This window comes from Eubalaena glacialis, chromosome 2 (assembly GCF_028564815.1).
Source record: "Eubalaena glacialis isolate mEubGla1 chromosome 2, mEubGla1.1.hap2.+ XY, whole genome shotgun sequence".
Lineage (NCBI taxonomy): Eukaryota > Metazoa > Chordata > Mammalia > Artiodactyla > Balaenidae > Eubalaena > Eubalaena glacialis.
This window is the reverse complement of record NC_083717.1, coordinates 63505940-63526046: the sequence shown is the minus strand read 5'-3', so window position 1 is coordinate 63526046 and position 20107 is coordinate 63505940. Positions and strand designations below refer to the sequence as shown.

At 39.8% G+C, this 20107-nt stretch overlaps 1 protein-coding gene across 9 annotated transcripts in view; it reads left to right on the top strand.

Annotated features, from left to right (window-relative positions):
- Window positions 1-20107, top strand: part of NEO1 (neogenin 1) — a 240219-nt gene that overhangs the window by 205460 nt on the left and 14652 nt on the right. For 6 of the 9 annotated variants that reach the window (XM_061180093.1, XM_061180091.1, XM_061180088.1 and 3 more), the window contains 7 exons: window positions 1796-1891; window positions 4476-4651; window positions 4732-4870; window positions 6724-6831; window positions 8658-8852; window positions 12581-12649; window positions 17341-17488. In XM_061180093.1, the coding sequence (XP_061036076.1) occupies window positions 1796-1891; window positions 4476-4651; window positions 4732-4870; window positions 6724-6831; window positions 8658-8852; window positions 12581-12649; window positions 17341-17488 (931 nt within the window). The remainder of the gene's footprint in view (window positions 1-1795; window positions 1892-4475; window positions 4652-4731; window positions 4871-6723; window positions 6832-8657; window positions 8853-12580; window positions 12650-17340; window positions 17489-20107) is intronic. The other 3 variants (XM_061180085.1, XM_061180090.1, XM_061180089.1) reach the window with 3 other exon arrangements.

Here is a 20107-nt window from a genome sequence, read left to right as displayed (position 1 = left end):
CCTGTGCTAGAGACAGAGCAAAAAATCAAACAGACATGATCCCTATTATTAGAAATAATACAGTTTCTAAATAATTGAAATTGTTTAGAGTGCTGAGGAAGAGAAATGAGGTGCCACAGGCTATGTAACTAGAGAGGCTAATCCAGTCTGGGAAGAGCCCTTTCAGATGAATAGGCATTGTGTAAGTAAAGAAAGGCGGCATGTGTCCCCAGCATAAGGTTCAGCTGCACATGTTGCAGCCCAGTAGTAAGAGAGCACATAGTGCTCAGTGAACTGAGAGATGGCCAGTAAAGATGGAGCTCAGGGAGCAAGGCAGAATGGTGAGAGGCAAGTAGGTATAATCAACAAGCCTTGATCATTTGCGTAGGGAAGGAAGGAGAGGTCTTAATGACTCCCAGGTTTCTGACTTGAGCAGCAGGGTGCATAGTCATGCCATTTATGTACTCTAGGGAAAACTGGAGCAGCTGAAGGAGCAGAGAAAGGGGAGAGAGAGAGAGATTTGAGACATCCAAGTGGAAATCCAGACAGACAGTTGAACATAGAGGTCCGGTGCTCAGACGAAAAGTCAGGACTAGTTTGCACTTGATGGCACATACATGCTAATCCAACCAAGGAAATAAATGAAAGCACATCGGGAGAGAGTGAAGAGTAGGAATAGAAGGGAGCCTAGAATCAAGTCTGGAAAATGTGTATCGTAGTTGCTCTGCCTCTGTCCCCAGTCTCAGTGAATGACATCACCTTCCACCATGTTGCCCATATCAGCACCCTTTCCTGCCAGTCAAGTACTAAGTCTTGTTGATTCCATTTGTTGTCAATTCTTTCTCACATTGGAAGACCAGGTGCCTTTATATATTGCTCACTGGTATCCAGAGGATGGGCCACCAAGCAGCTTTTAAAGTAATGCAGGCCACTTGAGGTGTGGCCACTTTGGAAATCTACCCAACTTTGCCAGAAGTGAGTGTTATGGGTCAGCTTCAACCCCTGCAACACTTCAGTGGAGCCCAAGTCTTCATTTCTGAAGCTAGACTTTTGAAGTACCCATATAAACCTTGCCTGGATCAGGAATGTGATAAAGTAGAGTCTTCCTGATTTGCCTTAGCCAGTAGGAGAATGAATACTATTCCAACTATTTAATACCTCTCTTTTTCACCAAGTCTGACTAGCAGCATTTTATATGATCACCTGGAGGAGTGTTTCTTTCAGTCTTACGTTTCCTGCAGCATTACCTCCTAGCTGGTTGAAATTCTGGGCCATGTCTTTTCCAACCAAGAAGTCTGCATGAAGGCTAGATTAAGTTGGCATTCCTGGATTTGGAGGCACCCCAGAGAGTTAAGGATCTTCAGCAGTTACTGAGTTAACAGTTTATCTCCTACTTGTCTAGCTTGACTGTTCCAGTTGCTGTCCTCCTGAGAAGAAAAGGGGTTTGTTTAATTCCAAGCTCCACCTATGTATGGTCTTCCAGCACATGAAAATCTTATTTATTCATTTTAATCCAAGCTCTTCACTATACAATAACATCACTAAACCATTGATTAGTTGAAGCCAAGAGAGGATTCAGGAACAGTCAGCCTGACTCCTGGGACTAATTCCAGGAAGTGTATACCAGCCAGTTTTTCTATATACTCTGTATGCTGCCATCTCCATACCTCCCCACCCCCAGAATAATCCCACATAAAAAATTTAAAAATCTTTCCTGGCTTTTTTTGCAATTAAGATTATGCATCGTCACCCATGAATTTTTTTAATTCTGTAGTGAGAATTTTTTTAAGTGCTTCCACTTGTTTCTTTCCTTCAGATCCCAGCTCTCACTATGTGATTACCCTGAAAGCGTTTAACAATGTGGGTGAAGGTATCCCCCTCTATGAGAGTGCTGTGACCAGACCTCACACAGGTAAGGTACCCTGTCCATCTCCGGTCTTTAGCATTTTTTCCAGCAGCTTAAGTAGAATGTTGGCATGAGGCCTACCTACCCAGGTATCAGTGAAAGGAAAAGTATATGGCAATTTAGGGTACAGGCTTCAAATAGGAAAATAAATGGGCTTTAAACATGGAAAGTTCTATGAGTCCCTGTTTTGCTTTTTAAAAAATGTTAACAGTCCTGTCATGTAAACAAATCTATGTAAATGTGTAACACATGTTTTTAATATGTTGGGATATAGAAAGCATAGTCGTGAGAGAATTAAAAACGATTTTTCATCTTTTGGTCATGTGAGTTATAACTAAAATGAGAAAAAAAATGAAAGGATCGCCATATCTCTGAGGAAATATATAGGTTACTGATGGAATAAATGTATATGACTGATGAATCCAACATTTTTTTTATTAGTCACCTGAGTTAGTTGGGAAGGTATTTTTCTATGTGCTTTTTCTATGCTTTATTTATAGAAAGTATGAAGTCATATGTACTATCCATTTGATCAACTGTACATTTATTACAAAAGAGACCAAATATTTATTATTTTTCTTTGTAATTTAATCTATTTAAAATATCTTTAAAAGAATAATGTAAAATTTCTGTAGATTATGTAAAACGTGATTTAGATTTGAATGAGAAAGTTCATTGAAGTGAATATATTAGAATTGCAAGGTTTTCTAAAGGGTACTGAAAACCAAAGAATTTATCATTTTCAGAAATGCTCTTTTCTGTTTGTTTCTCAAAATTGTGAATCTGTATTGCCTGCTATGTATTCTGGATACTTTGCATAATAGTATGGATTTGGCGTTATTCATTTTAAAAAGATAATCTCTGTCCCCTTTTTTTATGCTTTTACTTAAAAACACCAGCACCATTGCTACATATTTGATAGTTCTGTCCTGTCTTCTGCTCCTGTGTGCTTACAATTTATAAGTTCTCTTAAAAATAGCTTTGGTATTTCAGAAAGGAAAAAAAGTAAGATGAAAAAGAATATTTAAGCGGTTTGCTACTTTCTTAAATCAGTCTATAATAGAAAAAAAAACAAATTCGGAATTATTTTCTTTTATGTGACTTAAAAATATAGCATGGCTAGAAATATACAAGGGGAAATGTTCATAAGTCATGTAACCTAGTTATCTTTTCCAAGAGTTGTTACAAGTAAGAAGAAAGTTCTCAAAGAAGTCTTGGTGATGTTTGCACCTGAAGGTGCATTTTCTGTAACTAATTGGCATGTGTCCTGATCTTTGAACAAAGCCCTTGATTATAACGTATGCTGTTCCTGTGTTATTTTTAGTCTTCATTGTGTAGGAAATACACAAATGGAGACTATTTCTTTAGCTTGGCAATTATTCATAAACAAGGCCCATGCCATTTCAGATTTTAGGTTATAGAAAGGACTAGTCACTGTAACTATGTGGGAAACCCACTTTAAAACCTTCACTTAAAATAAATCAGTGTGTATATACTTAGAAAACTGGCCAAGAGTTGGGAAAGCCCAAATGGATGCTGCTGTATTGCCGTGGGCTCATGGTGCCTTTGTGCTCATTCTGGCCTTTGTTTTGACAATGAAGCTTAGACAATGTGTCTGTTGCATATGGTGCAGGACAGCACATGAGTATAGACTTTCCTTTCTATCAAATAAGTGCTCTGATTTCTAAAGTTCAAAGGCTGTGTCACTTAGACCCTTAATAACTGGCATTTCCCATAACTGATTGGGATTCATCAGTGGGTTGTTCTAAGTCTACTGGAGAAAGTGTGGAAATATTCCTGCGTGGCGTCAGCTTACCTTTCCTCTACGAAGAGTAATGCCCTTGAGTTCCCTTTGCTTTATTTGCATGTGAGCCATATTGCTGCACTTCTTTTAGACCCAGGACATCAGCAGATCTGAACTGGACCCTGCATGGGTATCAGATACGCCCAATACCAAGGCCAGGCTAAGTTGCTGTTGGCTGATATTCAGGACTCATGTTTTAGAGTAGGGACCCCTACATGTCCAGTGTTACCCATTGATAAGCCATGTCCCAAAAATTCAACCATAGTCACTGAAATATCAAAACAGATCATGAGCTTTGTGTTATTTGTTTAGAAAGAATACCCTTGATATTAAAAGCAGTTTTCATCTTTTAATGATCCTTCTTGGACAGGAGGTAGAATTTTCAAGTAATTTAAAGAAAATGTTTTAGGAAAAAGAAAATTCAAGTTTGAATACATTAGTATGATCACTGGATTACCAAATTTTATATACCTATTCAATATACATACAGAATACAGAAGAAGAAAATAGTTTATTACTGTTTCTCTAGATGCTTTCCTGCAATTTTTTCCTGAAAGAACACAAGTGGAAATATTCTTTTAAATGAATGGTGGTTATCTGTTAACTCCAGATTCTCTTTCTCTTTCTCCTTCTCCATTTCTCACCTTTCATTCCATTATATTACCCTGCATTTCCCTTTTCTTTTATTTTTGTTTATGTTAAAATGCCACTTCCATTTTTTAATTACGTTTTACCCAGACACTTCTGAAGTTGATTTATTTGTTATTAATGCTCCATACACTCCAGTGCCAGATCCTACTCCCATGATGCCACCAGTGGGAGTTCAGGCTTCCATTCTGAGTCATGACACCATAAGGATTACATGGGCAGACAACTCACTGCCCAAACACCAGAAGATTACAGACTCCCGATACTACACAGTCCGATGGAAAACCAACATCCCAGCAAACACCAAGTATAAGGTACTGGCACATTTGTTCTGGTTGAAAACCTAATTCTTGATATTTTCTGACTCTGAAGCTCTTGATTCATATATTTCCAGAATGCTAATGCAACGACTTTGAGTTATTTGGTGACTGGTTTAAAACCAAATACACTCTATGAATTCTCTGTGATGGTGACCAAAGGTCGAAGATCAAGCACATGGAGTATGACAGCACATGGGACCACTTTTGAATTAGGTATGTGTTGTCAGAACTTTGTCACATGGCATTTCTTCTCTTTGCAAGTAATGTTGTGCCATATCTCAAGTTATAAGACATCTCATCACCTGTTTTTACTATCCAAGGAAAGAATTGAGTGCATGAATTGACATATTTACAGAACACAGTGAGCAGCTACAGCTGGAGTTCAGTGTTTGCTTTTTCAGCTGATGAATTATGTTTTTTCATCGTTGTACTAGAACATCAGCAAATAGCAGGACAATATAATGCAAAGTGTACTAGATTTTAGGAGTCATGAGACTTGAGTTCAATTCCAAGGTCAACCATCTATTGACTGTGATCATAAGCAAGTCATCCAGCCTCTCTGAATCTATTTCTTCCATCTATAAAAGAGGGGTGATCTCTGCCTTTCCTACTTTATAGGGTAAAATAAAGTACCCTATAAATAAAGTACATGGTAAATTGTAAAGCACTGTGTAGATGTAAGGAATTAACGGTTATTAACCTTGCCTTACTGGGAAATTGAGATAGAAAAGATGAAGTGGCCGGCCTTTCACCAATGCTATGCTTGCTAGAGCCTCAGCACTTTACCAGAGCCCCCACAAGCCTGCCCTAGGAGCTTTCTTGCAAACTGGTTAGTGTCTTATAAAATCTCCCACTGGAGTATTCTTAGGGTTTTTGTCTGTAAGTAAACATGAAAGAAAAAAGACAGCTAAGTAAATCAAGGGGAAAGCAAGCCATCCAATTTTAAGATTTTGCTTGCTTTTTACTCACTTGTAGACCTACCCTTCTGCCCCTTGTACTTCCCTAGCATGAGGAGGTGTGTTACCGTTGGGAGGCTCTGTCTATTCCACCCTCCTATTTCTTTCTCTCTTTTAAATGAATAATGAAAAAAATGGAGCTATAAAGTCTCCGTAGACTGGGTTTGGCCCTAATGTCTTTTTATCTTCACAGTTGGTTGAATTTCCTGCAGAGGAAAGGGGATAGATTTGGAGAGAAAGAAATGTAATGCACAAAAGCTTAAGTAGACCTTGAGTTTGCTTTCTTTGCCAGTTTTAAGAATATCTTTGTGCTTTCATTCCAGCCCATTAGGTAATAAATGATACTCCATCAGGAGTTTGCATTTCACTGGGCTCCCTTCCGTTTTATACTAGGAGAATTCCAGTATTTTAGGAAGAGAAGAGTAAATTTAAGGATATACTTACTTTGCTCATTTTCCAACTAGTACATTAAAAGTTTTCAGCCATAACATGGAAATACAGATGCACTGTCATTTTTATTTTATTGGTTTTTCTGTTCCATAAACAGCTTTACATTTCAGAGCAGTAACCTTCAATAGTTGACAGTATCTTTTCAGCGTAAACTTAACATAAAAAAAAAAAGCATCAATTTGTAAATCATTTATTCTTTGGGGGAATGGTGGTTTTCAAACATTGTATTTGGTTTAGAGAGCCAACTATAGGTAGAGAGAAAGTTACTTTATACTTAAAAGTATTCTAACAAAACAATCCAAATTGGGGGGAAAATGTCATCTTGGGCACATTATATAACATTTCTCATTTTCAGTCTCCTGATCTATCAAGCAGGGACTACAGATGTCTTTTGATTTCCCTAACTAGCCTGCATATCCCTGACCTCCCCATCTGGATGCCTATTCTGTATCCTCATGGTGTGGTATTTCCTCTTTGGTACTTTGCATATTCTTCTTTTCATTGGAGCTATTTATAGATAGACAATGAATTCTTTGAAGCCAGGAGGCTTTATCTTTTTTGCCTCTGCCCTTCATTGTGCCTTCTAAATGGAAAGGGTTGAGGAAAGGGTGAATTAAATTGAAATGGACGGGAATTACTGAAAGTATTATTATTTTGTAGTTCCTACTTCTCCACCCAAGGATGTGACAGTTGTGAGTAAAGAGGGAAAACCTAGGACCATAATTGTAAATTGGCAGCCTCCCTCTGAAGCCAATGGCAAAATTACAGGTAAGAGGCCTAAGATGCCTTTGAGTGTGTGACTGTTCCCTGTCCCTGCCTGGCAGAAGCATTCCAGGAGAGCACCTCCTTGTTAGGAGAAATGGGGGTCTTAAGGCTGTCTTGGCCATTTTATGAGGTGCTGTGAGTCATGATGGTCCTGGAGGGTGGAGCAAGGACGTGCTGTTTAGTGACATAAAAATGATTCACTAGCTGGTTGTTCTGACCCATGTTGCATGAAAGTCTGAAGGTCATGGGTTGCACTAGACAGCCTTTGGTTATAGTGGAACTTATGGACATATTTATTTTCCTCAGGAAAGCTGTTCTTCTCTATCTCTGACTAGATGACCAGCTTTGAGATTAAAGACTCTGCCTAATTCTACAGGATAATACCCAATAAATATAAACTCAGTTCTTTTACCCAGAAGCCAAAAAAACCCATTAGGCTTTTAGTTTCTTTTTTCACCCAGAGCTGCTACTTCAGCTTCCTGTGCTCTTACAACTAGAGTTAAAAGTCCAAGTTGGCTTAGGCCTTTGAAGGGACCTTGAATTTTTTCAGAGTAGAGGGCACTATGCCTTCCTTGGCCTTATCAGGGAGGAAAACCTGCCTCTGCTCCAGGTAGGTGTATGCTGTGGAGTAGGAGTTTGCCTCCTGAAGTTTCTTTGTATGAATAAGGCAGCCTAAGGAAACTGAAGGCCTTTCTTAGCATTGTCCTGCCTTGGCTTTCAATAGGAATCCCTTTCCATAAATCCCAAGTCTTTATGAAATTTTTAATTTAGGTTTTAGAATGTGCCTCTTCCATAAAGGAATTAAGCATGACTTGACATGGATTACATTTTGTCTTTAAAACCAGTAATGATGCAGTGCATTTTTGCACTGTGTAGGTCAGGTAGGCTTGTGGTTGTGGTTCTTCCTGCCTCAGCCATGGAGATTGAGTGCCCTCTGGTGGATGTATCAGGTGACGTTTCACTGTGACTTCACCCACCCCAAGTTTGGGAGAATTTAGCAGAGGTGGCTGCGCATCTCCTAGGAGTTTTTCTCCTGGGAAATCACATTGGTGAGAGTTAAAATAGCATCGTGGGGCTTCCCTGGTGGTACAGTGGTTAAGAATCCACCTGCCAATGCAGAGGACACAGGTTCAAGCCCTGCTCCGGGAAGATCCCACATGCTGCAGAGCAGCTAAGCCCGTGCACCACAACTACTGAGCCTGTGCTCTAGAGCCCGTGGGCCACAACTACTGAGCCTGCGTGCCACAACTACTGAAGCCCATGCGCCTAGAGCCCATCCTCCACAACAAGAGAAGCCACCGCAATGAGAAGCCCGCACACCACAACAAAGAGTAGCCTCTGCTTGCCACAAGTAGGGAAAGCCCACACGCAGCAACGAAGACCCAATGCAGCCAAAAATAAATAAATTAAATAAATAAATTTTAAAATATATATATATAGCATTGTCAGGCCATTACTAGTTACTAGTTTTCAAAACTGCATTGAGTTAATTGTAGACCCTTGAAGTATAGGATGTTAGAATGATGATTAGGTTATTTTCCTTATATAATTTCCTAGCTTATGAGAATATTTAACCCTATATTTTTATGTTTACTTTTATTACTTCAGCTGCAGATATAGATGGTAACTTACAGTCTTGCACTGTTGAAATTGTGGTTTTCTCTATATTATGTTTAGTGTAGCATTTAAAATGCATTTTACCATTGCTAATTTAATCTGTAACTAGTTCTCTATTTGTATATGCTGTAACATATATCTTTATTGACTTAACTGATTGCAAAAGAAAAAGCAGGAATAAGATTTCTTTTCCCATTAATTCCTTTGGATAGGTTACATCATATATTACAGTACGGACGTGAATGCAGAGATACACGACTGGGTTATTGAGCCTGTTGTGGGAAACAGGCTGACTCACCAGATACAAGAATTAACACTTGACACACCATACTACTTCAAAATCCAAGCTCGGAACTCAAAGGGCATGGGGCCCATGTCTGAAGCTGTCCAGTTCAGAACACCCAAAGGTAAAGCCTCCCAAACAAGAGTGTGTCTCTTGAGTGGGGCTATGCGTGCACATGTCACTTTAGCATGTAGAGACTGTGGATGATACAGAAAGTCCTGATGATGCGCTTACGAGCCACAGTGTGAGCATTTATCTCAAAATGATCCCACCCACTGACTACCAAATCAATGTTCCCTAGGTTACTGACCTAACCATATAATTTACAGGGGAACTCTTGACTTCGGGCTGTTTGAGGCAGATGAATCGCAGTGATCTAAAAGTTCTTACCAGTCAGATCAGATGGGATTCTCTTGGTTCCCATACAGCGTAGTAGCATGTTTATTGTGATGGATGATTCTCTTTCAACACATGCAGGCTCTTAACCTGAAAGGCTTATTCATGGACCTTTGTAGAGAGAAAGAGACTAAAAGGGGCCCTTTAGAGAAAACTCTAGATAAGAAAGTGAAGGTAAAATATTGAACCAAGTAAGCTTAGGAATGAAAGTCGGGGACTGAGTCTGGAAGTATGGAAACCATACATGGATTTCTTTTCTGTTAGTACGAAAAACAAGACTCAACGTGTTTGGAAGTTTGTGGGTTTTTATTTTTTCCTTTAAAAATTCTGCCTGTCCCATCTTCAAAGCTTGTGATCCTTGCTCTTGTTTTTTTCTTCCCCTGTGCTTGGCCTGTTAGCGGACTCTTCTGATAAAATGGCTAATGATCAAGGTAAATGAGTAGATGGCCTCTCTTTCCTTTCCTCTCTTTTGTGACCTATTATTAGCTTTTTGGTTTTTTGGGGTTTTTTTTTTCCTGAAAATCAGTACCAGTACCATGTGTTAAAAATCAAATATTTATTGGCCACAGTAGAGTTGAGTCCATGTTTGTGGCACTTGGAGTATCTGAAAAGCGGGGAATCTATTGATACTTAGGAGCTAAATAGACTGGCAGGAAAAAAAACTGAGTCAAACTTCTGCAGCTGTAGGAGATTGGCCTTAAATGTGGGCCAGATTATCATTTGCTCTAAGATACTGAAATTCTGTAACACAGAGAGGGATTTGGGCCATGATGAGAACAAGCATACCAATTTGTCATATTTGTAGCATCTAGAATTTTATTAACATCTCTAAGTGAAAAATTTAATCAAATTCAGTGAATACCCTCTTTTCCTCCCACCAACAGAAAATCTACAAATGTACCCTACTGAATTGTATGATTATCTGTGACAAAATTAGTGGTCTCTATTCTCTTGTTGTAAGCTTAATTCAGAGCTGTTTTTCCATTTCTTCTCTTAAATATATCTGCTTATTTTGAAAGAGGATAGAGACAGTTTACAGTGGAAGTTTAGGAAGCTTGGGCCTCAGTGTCACCATTCTTGAAATTGTCAGTGTAGTCTCTTCACTGCAATTGCTGCTATGGTGGAGAGGTAACTATACGTAGTGATTTTCATCTCTGGGAAGTCAGCTAAAGTTGGTACCTGTTTTCTATACTAAGAGCAGTAAAAGTAAATTTGATGGTTGCTTTTATTCTTTAGGAGTAGTTACTAGAAATACAGAGTCTTTGGATCTTGGTTAATGGCAAGGAAGATTCAGAATTTGAAGTTTCAAGTTTTAGGGCTTTGGAAATGTGTTTGCATTCAATGAGCCTTTTGTTGTATGTTAGAGAAACTGCAAACATACCTCTGTGTCTGTGTGTGTGTGTCTGTGTGTAAGGCACCCTAATCATGGTAGAACCTTTGACTTAAGCATGAGAATAGAAAAGTAACTATACTGAATATGCACAGAATATAAATGTGCTCACTGTTCTTCCCTCACTTCACCCCATAAGCCAGGGTGCAATTTCAGCTACACCGCACCTTTGGTATTTAAAATTCTTTGCCCATATTTATTTTTGGTGTTTGGCTAATCCCTGGAATTTCTTGTTCATAGGTTAAATATAAAGGAAAAATGTTAAGAAATATAGGAATTAAGCCAATCGGTTTCTTGGCAAAGTGTGTTCACTGGCAATTATTTACATAATATGTTACTCTGGATAGTTTGGCTTAAATGTGGGCTCCCTGACAAATAAGTGCACTTAAATGTGAAGAGCCTTACAAGGGCTGTTTCATCTCTGCCAGCTTATCACAGTGAAAAGAAAAACTGGAATCTTGACATATGGTGTGTGCCATTTGGGAGGAGTGACGGCATCAGAAGTAAAGGAATAAAGTAATAAGTATGGACAATGGGAAAGGGTCAAGGACTGTGAGTTAAATTCTAGAATATGCCCTTGTGGATACCCAAGAACTTCTGTTACCTTTGGGGGTTTTGAGCCTCTGGAAACAGAGAAAATACTGTTTTCATTTCTAGATTTATTCGTTAAATGAACTACATACAGAAACCTTCAGATTTTAATTTTTTCCATTTCCTCCAAGTCTGATAATTTATAGCAGTACTTGATATTAGCTGTAATGTTTTACAGCAACACGTCTGGTTTATGCATTTCCAGTCAAGCTTTATTTTGTAGAAATAACTCTCATGTATAAGTGTTTTCTGAAGCTTCATGCTCTTTACCTCTGCAAAGGATAAGATAATATTCTTCCCTAAAGATTTATTTAGTAGTTAATATTTATTGAACATTTACTGTGTGTCAGGCAGTATTCAAAATACTTTATAGGATTAAATTTGCATTTAATCCTCACAACCATTTCATGAAGTAGGTACCACTATTATCACTGTTTTACAATGAGGGAACTAAGACCCAAAAATAATAGCTAAATAACTTGCCAAAAGTCAAACAGTTAGTGCATGATGGAGCCAGTGTTCCGTTGCAGGCAGTCTGTTACGCACTGTGCTGTATTAACTATGTGGAACAGCTCTACTTTGCAGTTCTTGCAAACTTCTTCAAAAGAAGTATGAGACTGCCTTCTGGCCCCAGACTTTGGATTGAGGAATACCTTTGCTTTACTGGGGACGGACTCCTTATATTTGCTTTACAAGGCAGCTTTTTCTATAAATGTGAAGAATAAAATTCAAAACCAAGAATATAAATTTCTAAAAAACTGATATTTGTGTTTTCTGAGGCCTGCTTATGAGGTGGTCCCAAGCCCAAGGTCAGCAACCTCACTTGTTATGTTCCATGATGATGGATTAGGAGATAGTGTCCTTTGTGAGCAACTAGAGGGAAGACTTTGGTTTTTTTATCTTTGGGTATTTAGGTTGACTGAGCAAGAACTGAGAACCCAGTTTGAACGTCCAGTTGCCTTCCTGCTCCCGCTTAGGGTAACTTTATATTTGGAAAGGCAGCTTTATATTTTGAGAAAAGAATCCAAACACTACTGACACCCACTAGGCCAGATCAACATAGCCGGTCCCTTGGAAGAGTCCATTTCTTTAATGCGGAAGTTAGCCTAACTGGTTCCCTTAGTCCCTTTTCCACGAGAAGCTACTTTTGCCATAAGTGCTCTGGGTAGTATTTCAGCAAGTGTTTCCTGGGCTAGAGAAACCTTAACAGCAAGGGGCAGCTTTGTTACACCCTAGATACAGCCATGGAACAAGGGTGTCAGCCTTTCAGATGCCTCATTGCATAGAAGGCTATACCTTAGTTTGTTTTGCACAAATAGGCTATATTTTCCCCTGTTGTGTGCGTGCTACTTCCTTTTCTCATGGACAGAGTAGACTGAAAATATTTTTTTTTGTAGAAAACACTCACTAGCTGTGAAGTAGACTTGTCACACCAATGGATTGGGTTGTTATTGACATGAGTTCTTCTTCTTCAGCCTCAGGGTCTGCAGGGAAAGGAAGCCGTCTGCCAGACCTAGGATCCGACTACAAACCTCCGATGAGCGGTAAAGCCCTTCCTGTGGCTTTTTTGGCCTCCTATGGGCATGATGCAGTTGTGCTTGAAATCTTGAAATGTTTTTTGTAGCTCCTGTGTGGTGGATTGTAGCATGTTACTCATTTCTTTTTATTTAATAGAGCTGGCTTTAGGCATTTTCTGGCAAATGTTTGCTGAATTACTGTAAACTCATTCATTATAGGGTCCAGAAATAAAATTGTTTCCCCACATATCCAGCTTAAAATAATTCTAAACAAACAAGTCTTCCTTTTTCCCACTGCCTCTAGAAAATAATTAGAATCTTGCTTTCAAAAATAAACCCTTTAGTGGGATTAGCTATCATCTAGAGCAAGGCAGAGAAATGCTTTGGAATCAATAATTTCTCCCCACACTACTTACTGCAGTGTTTTTAGTTTGGGAATTCTAAAAAATTATTACCAGTCTCCAAGCCATCCTAAGAGCTGATGCTTTCTAATTACTTAAATGATGACACCTACTTCTCTACTGAACGTCACCATTTGTAAGTTACTTTCACACATGAAATCACATTTGATCCTCATAACACTGTGGTGAGGCAGGGAGAACAAGTATCATTATTCCCATTTTATACATTAAGAGACTCAGCGGAGAGGTAATGTGCCTGGATCCACCCACATATTCTGGAAGTCCTAGAACCAAAACCCAGGTCTTCTGACTTCAGATTGTGCCCTTTCCACTGTCACACGCAGTCTGAAAGGCATGGGGTTCTATACCAGATGTGGGAATCCAGGATGGCAAAATGTCCACCAAAGTAGTTAACTAGAAATGACCCTTACTGTCTCCTCACTTGTAGAGTAATTTTACTCCAATTAAAAAAAAAAAAAAAAAGAAGCATATGGAAGAGAAAGGAAAAGAGTTTCTAGTCCTCTGGAAACTCCTGATCTAATTGTGGAAATAAAATTATCTCAGTCTCCAGTATCTATTTAAATAAAAAGTGGTATTGCCCAGACGTCTGTGAAATCAGCCAGTTCTTAGGAGAGCCAGACAAATTTGCTTGCTTCAAGAAATTTTTTTTTTTTTAAATGAGAACCTCATTCTTTTTTTCTTAGTTAATTAATTAATTTATTTTTTAAATTTTTTGGCTGTGTTGGGTCTTCGTTTCTATGCGAGGGCTTTCTCTAGTTGCGGCAAGCGGGGGCCACTCTTCATCGCGGTGCACGGGTCTCTCACTGTCGCGGCCTCTCTTGTTGCGGAGCACAGGCTCCAGACGCGCAGACTCAGTAGTTGTGGCTCACGGGCCTAGTTGCGCCGCGGCATGTGGGATCTTCCCAGACCAGGGCTCGAACCCATGTCCCCTGCATTGGCAGGCAGATTCTCAACCACTGCGCCACCAGGGAAGCCCTCAAGAAATTTTTAGGCTCTGAGTTCTAGGACTTTATGAGTTTCTCCTCCTGGGATGCATATGTTACATTTTTGTGCTGTCCACAGTATAATATTCAAGACTGTGAGAAAAGCAATTATTTCTTTGTCTTATCTTTCATTTATGCATTCATTCATTTATTCACACATATTTCTAAAGGTTCAGGTTCTATGTAACAGGCTGTAGGAGCAGGAGGATTGAGTAACAAACTACCTGATAGAGAAAAGAGAAAGCTTTGTAGAAGAGATGATCTCTGACCCAGATTTTAAAAGGCACAGAGAAGATTGCTAAATGTGGAGGAGGGGGTTGAACATCCTAGGACGCAATAAAACCACGTGTGGAGGCATAGCAGTTTAAAACAGCCTGCTTGGACATGGAGGCAACCTAGGTGTCTGTTGACAGGTGAATGGATAGAGAGAATGTGGCGCATATGTGGAATGGAATATTACTCAGCCATAAAAAGGAACTAAACTGAGTTATTTGTAGTGAGGTGGATGGACCTAGAGTCTGTCATACAGAGTGAAGTAAGTCAGAAAGAGAAAAGCAAATACCGTGTGCTAACACATATATATATGGAATCTTAAAAAAAAAAAATGGTTCTAACAAACCTAAGGGCAGGACAGGAATAAAGACACAGACGTAGAGAATGGACTTGAGGACACGGGGAGGGGGATGGATAAGCTGGGACGAAGTGAGAGAGTAGCATTGACATATATACACTACCAAATGTAAAATAGCTAGTTAATGGGAAGCAGCTGCATAGCACAGGGAGATCAGCTCGGTGCTTTGTGACCACCTAGAGGGGTGGGATAGGGAGGGTGAGAGGGAGACGCAAGAGGGAAGAGATATGGGGATATATGTATATGTATAGCTGATTCACTTTGTTACACAGCAGAAACTAACACAACACTGTAAAGCAAGTACACTCCAATAAAGATGTTAAAAATTTTTAAAAACCTGCTTTCTTCAGGGATCACACTGCCTAGAGACAGGATAGAGAGTCTCGTGTTAGAGAAGGTAGGTTAGAACCAGCCTGTCAAAAGCTCAAGCGCTGATGCTAAGAAATGTGAGCTTCCTCATGTAAGTAACATATGTAAGATGTCTGATACTATTGGTAAACTATGACTTCCATTTATTGAGTATCTACTACTATTACCCTGATGACAGCGGAGAGTGAGTTGGGTGTCACGAGTATGAAGTCAGAAAAGAGTGGTTTGGAAGCTGTTGCAATAGTCCAGGTGAGCCTTAATGTCCCTGGTAGGAGGGTTGATGCTCCCATTGGCAGCTCATTCTTACTCTATTTTAAAAGGGAGCTTTTGGCCAGCTCAGAAGTTAGAGGTCAACTGCAATTAAATGAGAATTTGTCTCTGTTGAATGCAGGAAAGAACTGCCACCACCACCTCTGCTTGCCTCCCACACCCCAGCTCCCCAGCCTCTGATTTGCAGTGCCTGCCCCACCACTTCCCCACCCAGTAACTCAGCACTGCTGTTAATAAAAGTTTTATGTAAAGCCCTAGTATGGTCTAATTGTATTGGCTCCCAGTTCCATAGTCTTTCCCAAATATAAAAATGTTATTTTATTGAAGGTCAGTGTGTACAATTTAAGTTGTCTATCTGCTGACTTTTTTCTCAGAAATGAAGGATAAAAGTGATTGAAGCAAATGTAGAAGAATAAGCTCTTAAGCTGTCAAAATTATCCCACATTTAGGACTGTGCTTAGTAGCCTATAAAATCATAGAATCAAAAGTGCAAGGTCCGCTAATCCAGTGTTATGGAAGGGATTCCCACAATAAGTATAGTTTGGATTAGATCGTAAGTTTATAAGCCAGGTTGTATGTGAGAATCACTTTAGGAGCTTTTCTAAGAACACAGGTTCCCAGGCCATACCTTCGTGGTAGGAATTTCTTCCACAACATCCCAGACGGGTAGGATGACTCTTCTTAAGTACTTCTTCTAGTGACTAAATATTTAGTCACTAGCAATAGTTAAGCAAAACAGCTCATTCTGTCATTGTACAGCTTTGATTGTTAGGGCAATAAGAGAGAGTAACTAGAAGAAAAGATGTCATATATCCATGGTGGTTAGATCTGTGTAGAGGGATTTCCCATATTTTATAATATGAACATGCATAACTTTTATAACGAGGTGGGAAGCAAAGAACTATGTTTCAGAAAATGAAAGAGCAAGACTACAAAAGGCCTTGATAAAAAGCTGAGCCTCATCCTGTGAGCAGTGAGGGAACAATAATAGGAAGAAGAAGAAGAAAATCTGTTCCTTCAAGGTCCTAAATGATGTGGCCTCTGCACACCTCTCCAGCCTCACCTTCATCTTTTTTCTGCTCACTTCCTTCTCTCTAACTTTGCATATCTCTCTTTGCTTCAGCAATACTGGCTGCCTTTCTCTTCCTTGAACATGCCAAGCTCATTCCTGCCATAGGATCCTTCCACTAGCTATTCCCTCTGTATGGAATGTTCTTCCTCCAGGTCTTTGTATGGTGGGATCATTCATGTCATTCAAATCTCAGCCCAAATGCCATCTCCTCAGAGAAGCTTTTCCCATCCATTCAATCTAAAATAGCCACCCAGTCACTCTGTATCATATACCTTCATTTTATTTTTTCATAGCACTTATTACAAACTAATAATTTCTTATTTGTTTATTGTCTGCCCCCACCCCTACCTATCTTTGTTGTTCACTGTTGCATCCTTAGTACCTAGAACAATGCCTGGCTCATAGTAACCACGCAATAAATATTTGTCAAATTAATGCATATATACAGACTTACTTTTTCCTAAAACTGAATAAGAAAATTAACTCTGCATAGACTGTGTATTTATAAAAAGAGAGACGTTATTTTTCAAGTAAATTTTTTGTGATGGCAGACATCTATATGTTGGAAAAAACCTTTTGTTTTCTATGAATGTACATTTTTAAAATAGTTTTGCAAGTCAGAAAACTAAAATGATTCACAAATGATGCTCTATAAAATGAATTTACATACAACATAAGACACCAGGAGACAGACCCCCTTATTTGTCCAAGCATAGTGTTCAGTATAACTTGAGAAACTTTTATTGAACACCAGCTTTGTGCAAGGTACTGTGCATAGGGCAGAAACTCTGCTCTCTAGATTTCATAATCTAGTGGAGATGGCCGTGTTCATGAGGCACTTTTATACAAGGCACGGTGATGACTATTATCAAGAAGCTCACAGAAGTATCTATACTCACATGACGGTTCTGTAGCCTGATTTTATGCTAGAATTCTCTAACACTAGCAAGCGTACGGTTTTCCCTTTCCAGGCAGTAACAGCCCTCATGGAAGCCCCACCTCTCCTCTAGACAGTAACATGCTGCTGGTCATCATCGTTTCCGTTGGCGTCATCACCATCGTGGTGGTCGTGATCATCGCTGTCTTTTGCACCAGGCGTACCACTTCTCACCAGAAAAAGTAAGGAGCCCCAGTTGTAGCCCATACATTTTTTTGGATGTATTCTTTTGCTTCTATGTGACTTCTGTATCTGGAGTTGTACACAGAGTTAAAACATAAAATGTGTGAAAAGCGACGTTTTAAATATTTTTAAAGGAAATGCAGAATGGTTCCTCTTATTAAGTGTGTGTCATTCAGGGTCCTGGCAGGAAAGAGGTGGCACACTGAAAGGGGGTGAGGGAGGCTTTAATGAAGGGACCATTTACAACGTCCTAGGTGGGGTTAGCGTCAGGCAGCAGTGTTCAAGGGTGATAGCAGCAGTGATAGGCCACTGTCACCCTTAAAAGGGCGAGGGGTTTTTCTGATGAAGAGAGAGCTGTTTTCAGGGATCTGAAGCAGTGGGAGAGGGCTTGCGATGGGGACCGTGTGGGGTGGTAGGACTGTAACTACTGCCAACCTGTAGCCCAGCAGTGAGGGGGCAGGAGAGAAGATACCTCCTACCTTCCGGTGTCTGGCCTGTGCATTCTACCTGCCAAACCAGCTGGAAGCCAGGGACAGAGTTACCATGTAGATATAGTTCATTTAACTCAGCCTCTCAAGTCACAGAGCCAAGTAGACAGTCGATCTGGAGAGGAAAGCGGACGATGTCCAGCCTTGTTGGGGGCCCCTTTGGAAGACTGTCTGTCTCTGTGCACACAGTGAACCAGATGCACAGGAGTTTGTGGAATTTCATGGCACAAATGTCAGCTGAGGTGGACGGAGACCATAGACCATAGACTCTAAATCTAAGCTTAAGAGTATTTTTAAAGAAGTGCTACCAAGTGTAGAAGTTGAGGTTGAGACTGCAGGAGGTGGGGTGGGGGGAATGCGGTGGAGAGACGTATTGATTAAATGAACGAGAAAGGATTACTTAGAATCAGCATATCACGTTAGCAGAGAGGTCAGGTGGCTGCTAGCTCTGAACTCCTCTGGGATTTTGAGGCTTGCGGCTAATTGTCTAGAGGAGATAGCAAGGTGATTCCATAATGTGGTGCTTGATAACAGCCTACACTCCTGAACCTGAGAGAATCCTTGACCCTAGGTCATATTCTACTCCAATCTCTGGCCAGCAAGACAGATGCCATAAAAAAGGAGATTCTTGAGTTACCCCTAATAGCAAAAACACAGTATGGGTAATAGAACAACTTTAGTTGCAGTATCCTAAAGGATCGTAAGATGGAGGTATTGCTCCATAAAGAGAAAAGAGAAATTCATGTCTGTGTGATTATCATCAGACCTGGTCTGCCCAAGGCAAGGATGCGTGTATTTAATAACGATAAATCTGTTTGTTTTCAAAATAGAGGGCAAATACAAGCTACCATCTAACTGCTACTAGTAATGGCTTTATGTCATTTTCTGTAGGTTATGTGATGTTTGTAATCTTTCTTTTGCCCAAATAAAATAGCTTTCTATAGCTTACATTCATCATTTTTCCAAGAGAATGGGGGCTCCCTTTATAAGCCTCTTGATTGCTGCCTCTTACAGCTTTCCCTACCTACCTTTGATTGTAGAAAACTGTTTCTCTTTAAAACCTCAGAGATTACATTTTTCTATGCTACAACTTTTCTATAAGCTTCTTTTCTAGCATTTCCCATTTATCTTTATGGACTTGATTTTACATCTAGTTTTAAACATCTTGAGATCTTTATTTAAAAGAATCTGAAAAAACAAAATGACAGAATTCCTTAATGTTTGGGGGGATTTAAAATTCAAAGTAAATAAAAAATAAAGTACTTAGTCTACAGATTGAGAGGAAGGAAAATGAGTTTGTAATAGGCTCTGTACTCTGTATTTGCATCTGCAGGTCCTATAATTTGCGTCCCTTTGGTTAAAAGAATTGTATCAAGTCTTCATAGTGCTTCCCCCTCCTCCTCCCCCAGTGACCTGCTTTCCAAGTGTTCCATTGACCATCGAAAATATGTGCGCTTTTCTCAGTACTTTTCTTCCTCTTTAATACCTGAGACACCTCCCATTTCAGTTGTAGCTGTTTATAGACTCTTACAACCTCAAAGCTGACAGAGTATTTAGAGTCTAGCCCCTTGTAGTTTCTCAGCACATCCCGCTATAGCCCCCTCACTCTCAACAGATGAGAACTACCTCAGTGTACCACCATCAAATCTAAAAACCTTTCCGTGTTGGGAGTAATCATTTTCTCCCCCTTCCTCCTGTCGGAGACCAGTTCTCCACTTACCGTCTGGATCCCAGTGTCTCCTGCTTTCTGAGACCTTGTACTTGTGGTTGTCCCTCTCTCCAGCACAGCTAACCTCTCACTCTCTATTGGCTGTGCCCCTTCAGCATGTAAGTGTGCTCAAACTTCTTCTATCTTAAGAAATAATTATAACCCTTCCTCTGTTGCATGGTCCTTACCACCAACCACTTACAAATCTCTATCTTTCCCTTCACCACAAATTTCTCGAATACTTGTCTACACTCACTTGTCCATTTTTTCACTGCCCATTCATGCTTCAGTCCTTTCTAATCCAAATTTTGCCCCTACTGCTTCAGCAGAATTGCTTTTGCTGAGGTCACCAGTGACTTCCATATTGCTAAAGCCAAAGGAAATTTTTCAGTCCTTATCTTAATCTCTCAACACTGAACACA